This window comes from Salmo trutta, chromosome 9 (genome assembly GCF_901001165.1).
Source record: "Salmo trutta chromosome 9, fSalTru1.1, whole genome shotgun sequence".
Lineage (NCBI taxonomy): Eukaryota > Metazoa > Chordata > Actinopteri > Salmoniformes > Salmonidae > Salmo > Salmo trutta.
In genome coordinates, this window is record NC_042965.1 from 24,698,418 (window position 1) to 24,713,456 (window position 15,039).

Sequence of the window (15,039 nt, forward strand, 5' to 3'; positions counted from 1 at the left end):
TAATTGCCTCCCCGCCCCTCTCCCCAGAGACTCAGAGTAATCGAAAAGGTTTGCCAGCCAAACTGCCTTCTGGGAGCTAGCAGGTGTTGGAGTCTCGGAGGACTGGCTCTGAGCCTAATGGTTAACTGGAAAGCCAAGGAAATGCCCTTTTGGCAAAGTTGGCTTTTTTTTAGGAACATTGTTCCAGTGTTTGTTCCTATTGTCTACTTTTACAGTAGTAAAAACTGAACCACAGTTTGAAAGCTGTGTCACATCTGAAAAATACAAAGGTTCCTCCAAAAAATAGAGGCGCCACAAAATCTTTAGCATCCAGCAATATGTACTAAAGTTAAGTTAGAATAATTTACATGGGTCTATTTTATCTTAAATAATTTCTAAGAGTTGATAAAATGTTGCCCTCTGCATAATCTGTGTCCCTACTCAGTGTTCTGTCCTTGTGTCTCCTTCAGAACAGGGGGGGTTGTGCCTATAGTCTTCTCCTTTTTTGCGGAGGTGCTGTCCAGAGAGAAGAGAGGGGAGCACCTGAGCTGGCTGTGCATGTTCTGGATGATTGGAGAGATCTATGCTTCAGCCATGGCCTGGGCCATTATACCACACTACGGTGAGTCTTTATGCTTCAGCCATGGCCTGGGCCATTATACCACACTACGGTGAGTCTTTATGCTTCAGCCATGGCCTGGGCCATTATACCACACTACGGTGAGTCTTTATGCTTCAGCCATGGCCTGGGCCATTATACCACACTACGGTGAGTCTTTATGCTTCAGCCATGGCCTGGGCCATTATACCACACTATGGTGAGTCTTTATGCTTCATCCATGGCCTGGGCCATTATACCACACTACGGTGAGTCTTTATGCTTCAGCCATGGCCTGGGCCATTATACCACACTACGGTGAGTCTTTATGCTTCAGCCATGGCCTGGGCCATTATACCACACTACGGTGAGTCTTTATGCTTCAGCCATGGCCTGTGCCATTATACCACACTATGGTGAGTCTTTATGTTTCAGCCATGGCCTGGGCCATTATACCACACTACGGTGAGTCTTTATGCTTCAGCCATGGCCTGGGCCATTATACCAATAAATCAAATCAAATGTTGTTGGTCACATACACATGGTAAGCAGATATTATTGCGAGTGTAGTGAAATGCTTGTAATTAAACCTAGTAAATGGTTATAATGCGTCTGAATGTGGTATATTATTTTGACATTGTTTAGTTTGTGTTAAAGAAAATCTTTAATTAAATAAAACTCATCTGCAGAAATCCAGGTTGGCAGAGTACAACCAGTGGAGGTGAAGGTTTGGCTGTGACCGTGGGTGAAGGTGCCAGTTTGCCCTGCTGGCACATGAAGGAATGTAATCTCTCTAAGCGGCTGCAGACTGAGAGAGGGACAGTTTAAGTGATTAATGTAGGCCTGTAAACCATGGGGATACACACATGCACGCTCAGAGACAAACACACACACACACACACACTCACAGGCACATGGACAAACACATAGGGATATTTAAGGAATGAAGGTGTGCCGGTGGGAGATAGAAGGCTGTGATTTACGACACTGCTACGCTGGAAATAAGCTGCACATATCAATAAAGACGAAGGAAAATGGCCTTTCCTCTGTTCATTCCTCAAACTGTCTCTCTCTCTCTCTCTCTCTACGCCTGTCTCGCTCTCTCTCTACGCCTGTCTCGCTCTCTCTCTACGCCTGTCTCGCTCTCTCTCTCTACGCCTGTCTCGCTCTCTCTCTCTACGCCTGTCTCGCTCTCTCTCTCTACGCCTGTCTCGCTCTCTCTCTCTACGCCTGTCTCTCACTCTCTCTCTACACCTGTCTATCTCTCACTCTACGCCTGTCTCTCTCTCTCTCTCGCTCTCTCTCTCTCTCTCTCTCTCTACACCTGTCTCTCTCTACGCCTGTCTCTCTCTCTCTCTATGCCTGTCTGTCTCTCTCTCTCTCTCTCTATGCCTGTCTATCTCTCTCTCTCTCTCTCTCTACGCCTGTCTCTCTCTGCTCATCCTTTCTTTCCCTTTCACTGCTTTTTTTTGTTTGTCTCTCTATCTCTCCCACCCACCTTTTACTCTCCCCCCTCTCCTTCTCTCTGTCTGGGGATGTTCTTCTTGATCAAACATAATTAGCTTTTCCTCCTTGCACTAACGTAATGGGACAAAGCTACAGCTAGCCATGATTTATGTCGGGTGTGCTTTAGCTGAGCCGTGGGTGACGTCAGTGAGGGGCTTCTGAAGTGGAGAACACACACACACACACACAGGGAGGATCAGTTTCAAAAGCCACTGTTTCTCTCTATTTTGCAGTGGCTATAGATGATGGCTACACACACAATCTGGGAAACTTAGCGAGTCTCACTGTGAAAGCTCTGCTATCAGATCTGCAGATATCCCTGTGAAGGCATGTCAGTAGACCCACTCTGCTCTCATTCTTCCTGACACACTCTGTCCTCTCTCTCTATGCTCTTTGTCTATCCTATCTCTCTCTCTCCTCTCTCTCAATGCTCTCCCTCTCTATGCTCTTTCTCTATCCTATCTCTCTCTCACCTCTCTCTCAATGCTCTCCCTCTCTATCCTCTCTCTCAATGCTCTCCCTCTCTATCCTCTCTCTCAATGCTCTCCCTCTCTATCCTCTCTCTCAATGCTCTCCCTCTCTGTCCTCTCTCTCTATCCTCTCTTTCCAATGCCTCTCTCTCCCCCCTCTCTTTCTCTCTGAGCGTGCCTTGCATACTCCAGCACTTTTCAATGGTTTTTATGTTTTCCTAAACTGCCGCAGTGCCCGCCAACAGTGATCCTGAGGAGTAGTCTATTGTCTAATACAGAAAAACATAATGATGGATTACCACACATCTACCACCTCATTGGTGTTTAATACTCCATTAAATCTCTTTAGGTAACTTCTCATATGCCTTCAACACTTGACAGCTCCTAATGTGTCCTAAAGCCCCATGACAAACACACAGCTGGATACTACAGAAGCCTGAATCAGCCTGCAGAGCTCTCATCATACTACAGGATACTGCTACCTTTTCTTACACTACTAGTGCTCTGGTGGGAAGTTATGTTGTGTGTCCCAAATGACACCCTATTCGCTGTAGTGCACTACTTTTCACTAGTGCCCTAAGTTGGAGAGGGTGGGGGCTACACACTGCTGTTGTTTTCAGCTGTTACACTTTTGCTGGTTCCTAGTGCATTCAAGTGCTGTAACATGATTGCGGTCAATTGATTTGTTTTCGTGCTGTTCTTTTTTATATGAACAAGCCTTGAGTGGAATGGTCTGGCTTCCATTGACAAGTAGCAGAATGTTGAAAGGCTGTCTCTGAGAACTGAAAAGTGTTTAATTGTCTCTAAAATGGTTCTTTAAAAAAATGGTTGTCCTTCAGCAGTTTCACTATTCTCCAGCTTACCTGAGTCACTAAGTTGTGACCAAAGAGAAAACAAAGTCAGACAAAGGACTATTGTAGGCCACAACATTATGAGCCTCTCTCCTTCTCTCTCTCAGCTCTCTCCTACAAGGTCACCCCACAGCTACCGCTCCTACACACGCTTCCCCTCTCTCTAAGGTCTCACTCTCTTCTATGTCTCTCTCTCCTTTCAGGTTTCTCTCCCAGGTCTTTTTCTCTACTACTCTCTCTCTCTCTCTCTCTCTCCCTCAGGTCTCTCTCTCCTCTCTCTCTCCCTCAGGTCTCTCTTTCTCCTTCTCTCTCAGGCCTCAGAGATGCAGAGAGCTACCCGACTCAGTCATCCATAAACTTTGTCAATTATGTACATAATCCCAGTAATGAGATTTCCAATGGCATAGGCAAAATAGTAACCCTCTGGGTCTCACAGCACAGCTACACCACCATAAAAAAAGGCAATCACTGCAGCACACCAAATCTTACACACACACATACATGTTCATACACACACACACACACACACACACACACATTACCACCACCAGTGGCATGTGTACACACACACACACATGCCTCCATCCATGCAAAAACACATGCATTTACACCAACACCCGCATGAACACACACACAATACCCTGAATGTAAGGACTTAAGATGGTCTTCATGGTAATGCGTTATTGGGAATCCTTGGCATCGTTCCACACACACCTACAGGACTGCGTCATCATTACTCAGCACAAAACCACAGTAACACCCCTGTCCTATACATTAACACTAACACAGTGTGTGGATGACTTGGATGCACAAAAGGATGTAGAGTTTTCATGTGCCACCACTGTACTGTGCTGGGTGGTTGAAAATATATCAGAATTCTCATAACACTGTAGAATTAGAGCCATTGCTCTTTAAAGGAATGCATTTTCAACATCTATGACAACCTTTCTTTCTGCTTTGAACATAGCTGGCTTGACTTCCACAGTGGTTGAGAAATGATGGTATCAAATCCAGTTTCAATCTGCCGTTAAGATGATTTCCCAGCAGTAATTTCCTCACATTAACATCCCCCACCCCCTCACCTCCCACTCCTGTTGATGGATCATGGTATTATTCCCTCAACGCGTGTGCAGAAAGACACAATCCAGAGGGAGAGACGTGGGAGGTCATGACTAACACGACAACCCCCCCCCCCTCCATTTTTCCCCAAATACGAATAGGTAACATAAGCACACACACACCACATTTACCCTCTTACACTAATGTAGCTACACTCCCACACACAGAATAACAGTCATTTTCAGTACAAAGGAGATGAGGACAGCAAAAAATAGCCTGTACCGTTGTTTTCTATTCACCCTTTTACTGTGAAAGATGTTTGACTTTTTAGATGTTCCCTCGAATTTTCACCAACACCCATTGACGTGGGCAACAATTAAGATATTTATAATCCATTTCACAGAATGTAAAAAAACATACATTTAAAGGTTTGAAGGGTTATACTGTGCCTGAGGGAGAACATCATAGATTGTAGTGCTGTACATGGCTAGTTCAGTGTTGAGGCTAAGATTGTTTACAGGGCTGTGTACTAATTACAATGATTGAGGAAAGATATAATTGAAGGTTTTAGCAGCCGTTTTCAACTCAAAGACATCACTAATCCAGCACGTTCCTCTCCAATTGAATGCTCCAGAAAATGACTTTACAATGTGCTGAGATAAGTGTCATTTAGAGAGGGAGAAATGGAAATTGATTGTGTGTGTGTGTTGCTGCTATGATGATTAATGGGACACAGTCTGCCTGTCGGATGAGATCAGGTGCAACATGATTTTAAAGCTGTAATATATAACTCTTTGGGTGACCTGACCAAATGCACATAGAAATGTGAGTTATAGATAATTCTCATTTAACGCAAGTATAAAAGAAACGGTAGATCTGTTCTATTTCTATACTTCCTGTTCTTAAGTTTAGTTTTTGAGTCTTTTACTTTCGTTTTTGTACACCAGCTTCAAACAGCTGAAAATACAATATTTTGGGCTATTGAAAATATATTTCACAGTGGTTTAGATGGTACAATGATTGTCTACACTTGTTTTGTCACATAAACTGAAATTAGGCAAACTATTAGAACTTTAGCAACCAGGAAATGGTGGAGCGATGTTTGCATATTGCACCTTTTTAACTTAATTAATTCATAATTGCACCATTTTAACTTTTAACAATCAAATATTTTCCAGCACATTCAATGAACCTGTCTCTCTAAAGCTCTCCCAGGCCTCCACATATTCATTCATCTCTCCTCTCACATGTCCCACTGCAGTGGTGGGGCCAGCTTTCATTAAATGGCATTTTTTATTAACAGCGTTAAATCAGGTTCACATTACAAGACTCCCATAACACCATTCAAAACATTGTTTGAGTGAAAGATCTAGAGCCCTCCACCTGATAAGAATACATCTGATATCATTCAACCAGTCTTCCCAAGGGACCCATATGCAGTTCAATTGCATTGCTGGTGATCTTGCTATTCTGAATTGCTGGATAATTGTTGCCTGACTCATACTGAATTTAATTCAGCTGCTCTATCGATCGATCCATCTGAATCTCAGCACCATCCTAGAAGTCGTTTGTGCTGACGTCAAAATTGCGTGATTCATGGTTCATGTAGGCCAGCTCTCATCCAACCCATCGGTTTCTGGGACCAATCAGAACGATTTGATTGGTTCGCATTCGAGAAGTCGTCAGAGAAGAAGCAAATCCAGACTCATTGTGGTGAAGAAACGTTAGTGGGCGTGCCGTTTGGCCGGAGCGATGTGGATGAGTAGCCCGGCAAGGATAATTGCCAGCTGGTTTAAAATGTCCTTTTCTTTCCTTTCCGTGTTGGGTGTGTGGTCTTCCAGAATAAACACCATAGGAACTGTGCAAATAGAACAGACATCATGTCACCAAGGGAAGCAACAATCAGTTGCTCAAAGTAACTTAAAAAAAAACACTTCTGATAATGTTGAGTTACTATGAACTATGAGACCAACGACAAGATAAATATTGTATGAATAAAAAAACGAGGCTCCCTCTCTTGAGAATGTGACCCTAATGTAAAATATGCTGATGTGTTCTCTTGTGTGTGATTGGTTGCTGATGGGTTCTCTTGCGTGTGATTGGTTACAGGCTGGAGTTTCAGTATGGGTTCGGCCTACCAGTTCCATAGTTGGAGGGTGTTTGTGGTGGTCTGCGCCCTGCCCTGCGTCTGTGCTGTGGTGGCTCTCACCTTTATGCCCGAGAGCCCCAGGTTTTACCTGGAGGTAAGGTAAAGCATTATGGGAAATGGGGTTTTAGGGAGAATGTTTGCCCCTCACAGGCTACATCAGTGGGGGAATCATAGGAGGTTGGGGGGAGGAGCTATAGGAGGACGTGCTCGTCGTAATGGCTGGAATGGAATCCATGGAACTGTATCAAACATATGGAATCCACATGTTTGACTCCGTTACATTCATTCCATTCCAGCCATTACAATGAGTCCATTATCCTTTAGCTCCTCCCACCAGCCTCCTCTGGTGGGCATGAATGGTCTCAGCTTTTCAATTCAAGAGTTTCATTCTGAACTCTATTAGGCAACTAATAGGCAACAGTAGACCAATCCATTCCCAGATAGGCATATAGCCCAGTTAATCCATCATTTAAGTCTGATAGTTGGTTATCATTAGCCCAGGGCCCTTAGCCTAAGGCCCAATAGAATCTATTTCCTCAGAAAACCATTGAACAGAGTGCATTATCCTAGGTTACTATCATGTTTAAGAGTGTTTGTAAAAGTTTGAGATAATTTGTTCTTTAACAGAAAGGCCTATGAGGCAAACAGTGAGTCAGCCTAATGTTTCAACAGCAGAGGCCTTGGCTACACATTCCATGCCATTTCGCATGGTTTGTCTGCGATGGCAAATAAGAAAGCAAAAGGTCCGTGACAGTAGGCCTGTTACTGTAGGAGAATTACCCTTTGAAGTAAAATGAGTCATCATTGTCGTGACTCCTGTCATCTCAGCCCTTCTCCTCCTGTGTGAGCATGACTGTCACGGAGGAGCGCTCCCGGTTCTTTCTCCGTTAATCCCGTTAATTCCCTCCGGTTTCTCCCTCCTGTCAGGTGGGGAAGCATGATGAGGCTTGGATGATCCTCAAGCAGATCCATGACACCAACATGCAAGCGCGTGGGCAGCCGGAAAAAGTCTTCACCGTGAGTTTTTTCCAGCCTGTGCTCCCGTTTGCTCCTCACAGTAGAAAGGATATTGGCTTATAACCGCCACCACGGTGACCTGTTAAAATCTGTGCTGAGGATCATATCTGTGATATGAGAAGGTTTTGAAAGGTGATTTGTGTCATTCGAACACACGATGGAAAGGAGCCTCCCAATCGATCCGCATTTAGAGCTTTGAATTTGGAGTCAGATTTCCTGTCTTTTTAAAGCAAAATAAAGCCTTTCAAACCTCTGATACAAACCTCTTTAAAGTAAAATAAAGCTCTAGCAAACCATGATACAACTGTAGCCTATATTTTTCAGATGGAGGTTTTTGCTGCTAATGCAATAGCATAAGGGCTCAATTATTCTGGCATTGCAAAACCTGGGTATCATCTCTTTAAGGAATGTGCATAGCCTACATGTTTCCATGAGCAAATCAAATTGCAATGTAAAATAGTTGTGGATACTGTAAGCGAACCAGGTCAATTCCTCTCAGAGGTGGCTCCAGGGTCCGTGTTTCCTTGTACCACCCAGAGAGGGATATCCAATGAAGGGATGATACACAGATGACCTTCCAGTTACATTTCTCCACCAGCAGTAGCCTACATGAAAGAAACAGCATTAACATGACTTTTGACTGAATTATGTTGTTATTGAAAACTCAATTTCCCATCATTCCCATCCCAGGTGAACAGAATCAAGATCCCCAAGCATCTGGATGAGCTGGTGGAGATGAAGTCAGAGTCTGGGAACGCAGTCTCCAAGGTCCTCTTCAGGTCAAAGACAGAGCTACGTGGGGTGGGTTTTCTCTGCCTCTCCACCTGTTGGCTCGCTAGATGGTCATGATATCCTGCACTGCACTCTCACAAATCATCATTGATGTGTCTCTCTTCTTTCTCCATGCAGATCTTGGTTAACTTTATTAAGTGTTTTGACTACCCTCTGAAAGAAAACACTATCAAGCTGGCTATTGTGTGGTTTACACTGTCATTTGGGTAAGCTTTGTGTTGTAATGTAATAGACTGCCGCTCCCACCCTCTCTTGATAGAACGTTTTGTTTCTCCATTTAGAGATGTACATAGAAGTCAGAATAGGCTAATTTCCTTCGTCAGGAAATAGCAGAGACTTGAGCTTGCAGCTACATTGCATTTCTGTCAGCTGTCCAATGCAGCAGCTCCCTGCTCTCAGGAGAACTACTGAATCAATACACTTTCATTGGGCTCTCCTCTCAGTGTGACAGGATGGGAATGCAAGCAGCCTGAGGAAATAAAAAATCCAACACAAATGTTGTATTCTTCCCCTATAGTGCCAATACATTTAGACAGTCTGGTTTAATATACTGTAAAGATCTGTCTTTCTACTCATTTGTTAACTGATATCCACTGATTTGACTCCCTACACCCAATCCCTTGTGGTACGTACATAACCTAACCTGTGTGTTTGCGACGCCACTGTATCTGTGTGTGTGGATGCAGGTACTACGGCCTGTCTGTGTGGTTCCCTGACGTCATCAAGCATCTTCAGGCAGACGACTATGCCTCCAAGGTGAAGACCCACAGCAACGAACGCATCGAGGACTTCACCTTCAACTTCACCCTGGAGAACCAGATCCACACCAGCGGGGTCTTCATCAGCGACAGGTAGGAAGGAAGGAGAAAACTTCCACACTAATGAATCATGGTCAAGTAGTTATAACTTCATCCTCAATGAAAAGGGGACTTTATAGACTAAAATGGAGTATGGATGAAAAATGTGAATCATTATTATGGCACTTTTATAATCATATGGCATGTTGATTTATCTGCACTGTCCCTGTCAACTAGATAAGATGGATCAACTTTATTAAGTTGAATACAGAATAGCCACCAAGGATTTCTCTGTAAAATGTAGGCGTTAGTAACTAACCATGTCCACACATACACTTTCCTCTGTTGATCGGTCCAGATTTGTTAATATGAAGTTGAAGTCCGTCACCTTCATTGACTCCACCTTCCGTAACTGCTACTTTGACGACGTGACGTCGGTGGGATCCTACTTCCGGAACTGTACCTTCATCGAGGCATTCTTCTATAACACTGGTAAGAAAGACGGACAGACGGACAGAAACACTTTTCTTCTAAGCCATCACTCCTGAATCAAAAGTTATGTTCCATTTTGCATAGTCAACACAGACACAGTATATGGTTTCATACACAGTATATGGTTACACAGAGACCGTTATAATGTTTGCTGAATGGGTATTGTGCTTTCTCAGCTATTGTCCTGTGTCAGCCAGGCTTCTTTCCCTATTTTTGATGGCAGACATCGATGACTCAAAACTGATAGACGGCACAGAGGTGATCAACAGCTCGTTCCACCACAACAAGACGGGCTGTCAGATGACGTTTGACGACGACTACAGCGCCTACTGGGTCTACTTTATCAACTTCCTGGGAACTCTAGCTGTTCTACCCGGCAACATTGTTTCTGCACTGCTCATGGATAAGATTGGACGCCTTTCGATGTTAGGTACATACAGGGACAGTCTGCATAGTCTGTTCTTAGGGCTACCTTTGTTATGACCATTACTGTAGGGTGTTCAAATAATAAATTGTGTGTGTGTGTGTGTGTGTGTGTGTGTGTGTGTGTGTGTGTGTGTGTGTGTGTGTGTTTGTGTGTGTGTGTGTGTTTGTGTATGGGACAGGTGGCTCCATGGTTCTGTCAGGGATCAGTTGTTTCTTCCTGTGGTTCGGCACCAGTGAGTCGATGATGATCTTCATGCTGTGCCTTTACAACGGCCTGAGCATATCAGCCTGGAACTCCCTGGACGTGGTCACCACAGAGTCCTTCCCTACAGACAGGAGGTATGGTTAGCAGAATAATAGGAATACTCAATTTCTATGTGTACACAACACGCATGCACAAACACACAAATATACTTACAAAACCTTTTAAATCACTAAATTGCATTTGTAATTTGTTTCTGTCTCTCTTTCTTTCTCTCTCAGAGGGACAGGTTTTGGGTTCTGTAATGCTCTGTGTAAGTTAGCTGCCGTGTTGGGGAACGTGATCTTTGGTTCGCTGGTTGGCATCACCAAGGCCATCCCCATCCTCCTGGCCTCATCTGTGCTGGTGTGTGGAGGTCTGGTGGGGCTCCGGCTGCCTGATACTCGGGTCAACGTCCTCATGTAGCCCCAGGAAGGACCACCTCATCTGGGGAAGACCTGGGCCAAACCTGGGGACGGCATGGGAAACAAGGAGCAGAATGGTGCAAAGGGTTTAGTTCAAATGTTTCCTTATGGATTTTGATATTTGATTTCTTTATTGCCCCTTCTGGTCTCACAGGGAGTTCAATTGCATAACCCCCCCATCGCATATCTCTTTGAAACAGTATACTTTTACTTTATCAATGTATTTATGTACAGGACCCAAGTACCAGACCTTCTGGATACATCCCTGGGGTCGAGCGAGAACTCCTATTTCTTAGTGAATGTATTGTTTGGGAATGTCACAACACCCCTCTAAGATTAAATCAATATTTTAATGTTAATTTATTATGATATAATCATACCAGTTAGTGGATATTTTAGTTAAGCTTGTGGCTCATTGGCTATCTATATGACTTATTGCCTGTGGATTATGTCCATCCATACCATCATAGTATTAGCTGTGAAGGAAACCCTGGGGGTCCTGTAGTCTGTTCTATAGTTGGTTGATGTGAAGTCCAGATCAGTGGTGTATGTGTGAGGAAATATCAGTGTCAATGGCTGTCGGCTATGAGTTGGCTGGTGGAATCAGCACTGGGTTAGTGCTATGAGAGTTGTGTAGATATCAGTAGTGCCTGTTGCGTTGTACTGTATGAACACAGTTTGTCTGGAGCCATTGCAGGGACAGGGTTAGTGAGTGCTGTAAATATCAATGTGTTTTTATTAGGCCAAAACAGATGGAGGAGAGAGGGAAAAACAAGCTGTAATGAGCACAGCCAGCCTGCTGTGGGAGAGAAGGGGGAATAGATGATCAGAAAGACTGGAGAGATCACACAGCTGCAACACAGGTGGCCTGGACAGAGAGACAGACAGACTGGCAGGGAGGCAGAACCAGAGAGAGAACAAGTGTATTTCTGGGCTACCGTGAAGAGTATAGATGGATCTTTGTCAGGCTTGACGTGTTCTCCTGTCTTTTCACCTGATGTTTGTACTGTATGTACCCTGCACTTGTTATGTCTGCTGGATATGTGCACATACCCTGAACCGTCAACCATCAAGAGTCATGGTGATGGACAGGATTTAACCCGCAGGAGCTGGTTTGAAGCCTAGCTTCTCACAGATAACATCAGAAACTATTATAGCATGTTCGTTTATTAGTTTACGCTGACAGATGCATAACGAGGTTTTTATCAGTGTTCTGCCCCACACTATCACATTCACATATAGACACTCAGATCTCCAAGCCCTTTGCACAAGTTCTCTACCCAAGAATAAAAAGGCCATATTTAATAACTTTAATTATTGTTATTTTAAGTGTACATACTAAATCTATCAATATGTCTTAAGATATTTACATTATTTGCAGGTATGTATCTGCAGCTGTTCTAAACTTTTTGTTGGGGAAAATGTAAGAATCCCTTTTTTTCTGCAAAAAATATTGTTCTCTCCTCCTATATGTTGTATTGTATGCAGGCTCGCAGAAAGGGCTTTGTTAATGTTCAGCCTTTTGATTTGGCGTTTCTGTTTAACGTCGCTTGTGGCATTGAATTTATATAGACATGTCATGCTGCTTCCTATTCAAGATACTGAAGGGCCTTTTTTTAAATGTGCCTCTCCTTCGCTGGATCGTTCTCCGCATAGAAGGGTACAGGAGGTAAACAGGAAGTGAACTGTGTGTGTGGTGTGTGATGTCCCTTCTCACTACAGTCAGCATTTTGAAGTACATCATTACATTGGTGTGACCGTGACAGACATGTGTGAAGGTACAACATCCATCCTATCCGTTTCATATGTTTAAAAAAAGATGCCCTCCCCTTTTGAGATGAAGTTGGAAGATGATCTCATTTAAACTGAATTGGGGAGATCAACTACCATTTTAGAAAAACTGAGAGCAATAAGCTATTTATTAACTACTTGCATAAGAGTGAGTGTAACTGCTTGCATATTTTAAGCAATTTTTTAAAGTTTTACAACTTTTTGAGTAAACAATTTCAATGCTTGTTATAAATTTAAAAAACGAAACACCATACTGATAATTTGGAAGACATTTTAGAATCAGTAACAAAATCTTATATTTTTTGGAAGGCTTTTAGCCATATATAAAAACTGTGTACACAATGAACATGATTCAATACAAAGTTAAGTTACAAATCTTACACTTTATAATGGAATTTCATTAGTGCTAATGTTCCCCTGTCTAAAATGTCACCCAAATTTGGCAAATGCATCTGATGTTTACAAGCAATCCTGTAGAAATCTGTTGTTATTACTGTAAACAGTATGATCTCCAGGTCTACACACTGTAGCTCTATAGTGTTTTCATATCCAATTCACAGGTCTACATCTCTACATGGCTCTATAGTGTTTTCTGTGGTTTACTGCCGGTGTAGCACGCCTGTTTCTGTGTGTGTCGTTTCTGTGAGTATATCGTAGTTTTAGTAGTCCACTGTATCAAAACTGCTGTCTGCTTGCCCCCTCCTCATATCTAAAGAAAAGGGCAGGCTTCCAATAATGGGTACATGTAGGTGTGTGCGCTTGTGTTGTTTGCTTTACATCGTCTTGGATACAGGAAAGTCTGTTTTCTGATTGTTTGTGTCTTGGTATGCATTACAAATTAGCAACAACTGACTTTTTGATGACTTGATGATTTTAAAGTGATTACATAATCAACAAAACTTGAGTATTTATAGTAGTAGCAGTGACATGGCAAAGCCATTCTGATTAGGCTGATGTCAAACCAAAGCTACTGACTACTGTTACCACCTCAGCAGTGATATGCATTCAATAAGGTACCAGTTGTTTATGAACAAGGATTGCAGCTATATGATGGTACTGGATGTGTTTAAACCTTGTCTCTTAACCTAATTGTGACAGCATTGACTATGGTATCTTACAAAAGATAAATAAGTATCTCTTTCTTTTGTTTTCTGGGGGGAGGTTATTGTGTGAGTGTGTGTTTGCTTGCGTGTGTGTATGTGTGTGTAAATATTGTACATAATCAATGCTGTAATTTGTGGACTTCTGAGTTCATTCTGTATGCTTTTTGATTGAGTGATGCATCTCCAGCTTTGTTCAAGCGATAACTCCATGTTGTACATCTGTGTCTCCTCAACTACTATGTATATAAACTTGCATGCGTGTATGAAACTTCTTCTTTTGTGTTCTTACTATAATCTTCTACCAGAAGAAAATAAAACGTTTTTTTTTTGAAAAAAGTGAATGTATCACTCTAGTTAGTTTTTGTTTAGCCATTTTGTTGAAGTGAACAAGGTGTGCGCTCAGAATAATATAGATGTGTATATTATTGAGAAAAGAATGCCTATCGTGGGATGACTGTACGTACAGAGGTCTATAAACATGAAGCTGTGTAGCGAAATATTTGCCAAACGATGCCCTGCGAATATTGTTTTAATTAAAGGGGAACGACAGGAATAGCAGACAGTGCTGTTTATGAGCGTCACGTATATGAAATAAAGAATGATGTTCTCTAGCAAATTAAATCATGTGTTCCTCTGCATATAAAGCTACACAACATTGAGTACATTGCAGCTTACATAGATAGGTCTACTGCAGGTAATTTTGGAGACAATATTATGTCAGAGTGCATGCACACTGGAGCGCATTGGCCCAAAAACACTACACCTCAATAATAATAATAGCATTGTTTAGTTCTGCGCTCTCACAATCACAACTCAAAAAAATGTAATCGTATGAGTTACTGTGCCTTCAATGTTTGCAAATCAGATATCAATTGTTGTTGGGAATAAAGAAGGTGCATTTTCAATTAGTATTGTTGGGTTCTGAGAATATGAAATATACTTATTCATGTCACTGAGGGAGAGAGGGTAATGTATAACATTTACATTATGTCAGGATATGTTATTGTTAGCCATCAGGGATCCTATGGGAGGGATCCTCTGGGAGGAGAAGAGACACAGTCTGGTACCAGGCACCATGACAGACGTTAGTTGAGCAGAGAAGCGATCACATGTGGCAGGCATTGATAAGGGGAGAGATCTTTGGATTAGACTTCAAGGGGGTTGAGGTCATGTCAGGTCACCTTAAGGGAGAAGGAAGGGTGTATTACCCCATCACTTTGTCTTCCTATCGAACCATAAAATATGTAAGGGTTGGAGAGAAGGAGGAGTGCATCTAAATTGGACTATATATACACTTGGGTTGGTGGAAACATGTTTTGTCTGATGCAGCTGTATTGACCCTC

The 15,039-nt window shown here is 42.7% G+C and overlaps 1 protein-coding gene and 1 long non-coding RNA gene across 3 annotated transcripts in view; one reads left to right on the forward strand and one right to left on the reverse strand.

Moving 5' to 3' along the window:
* LOC115200274 (synaptic vesicle glycoprotein 2C) overlaps positions 1 to 14,307 on the forward strand; it is a 59,825-nt gene extending 45,518 nt beyond the window's left edge. Inside the window, exons 4-13 of one of the 2 annotated variants that reach the window (XM_029763211.1) lie at positions 450 to 601; positions 6,573 to 6,706; positions 7,540 to 7,629; positions 8,320 to 8,430; positions 8,539 to 8,627; positions 9,108 to 9,272; positions 9,577 to 9,710; positions 9,934 to 10,140; positions 10,316 to 10,475; positions 10,620 to 14,307. In XM_029763211.1, coding sequence (XP_029619071.1) covers positions 450 to 601; positions 6,573 to 6,706; positions 7,540 to 7,629; positions 8,320 to 8,430; positions 8,539 to 8,627; positions 9,108 to 9,272; positions 9,577 to 9,710; positions 9,934 to 10,140; positions 10,316 to 10,475; positions 10,620 to 10,803 — 1,426 coding nt within the window. In that variant the 3' untranslated portion in view covers positions 10,804 to 14,307. The remainder of the gene's footprint in view (positions 1 to 449; positions 602 to 6,572; positions 6,707 to 7,539; positions 7,630 to 8,319; positions 8,431 to 8,538; positions 8,628 to 9,107; positions 9,273 to 9,576; positions 9,711 to 9,933; positions 10,141 to 10,315; positions 10,476 to 10,619) is intronic. The other variant, XM_029763213.1, reaches the window with a different exon arrangement.
* On the reverse strand, positions 5,738 to 9,629 carry LOC115200277 (uncharacterized). The gene is made up of 6 exons (XR_003879499.1): positions 9,538 to 9,629; positions 9,065 to 9,257; positions 8,100 to 8,234; positions 7,393 to 7,708; positions 6,602 to 6,700; positions 5,738 to 6,321 (listed from the first exon to the last, which is right to left on the reverse strand). It is a non-coding gene; the product is annotated as an uncharacterized LOC115200277 (long non-coding RNA).
* Positions 14,308 to 15,039: the final 732 nt, after the last annotated feature.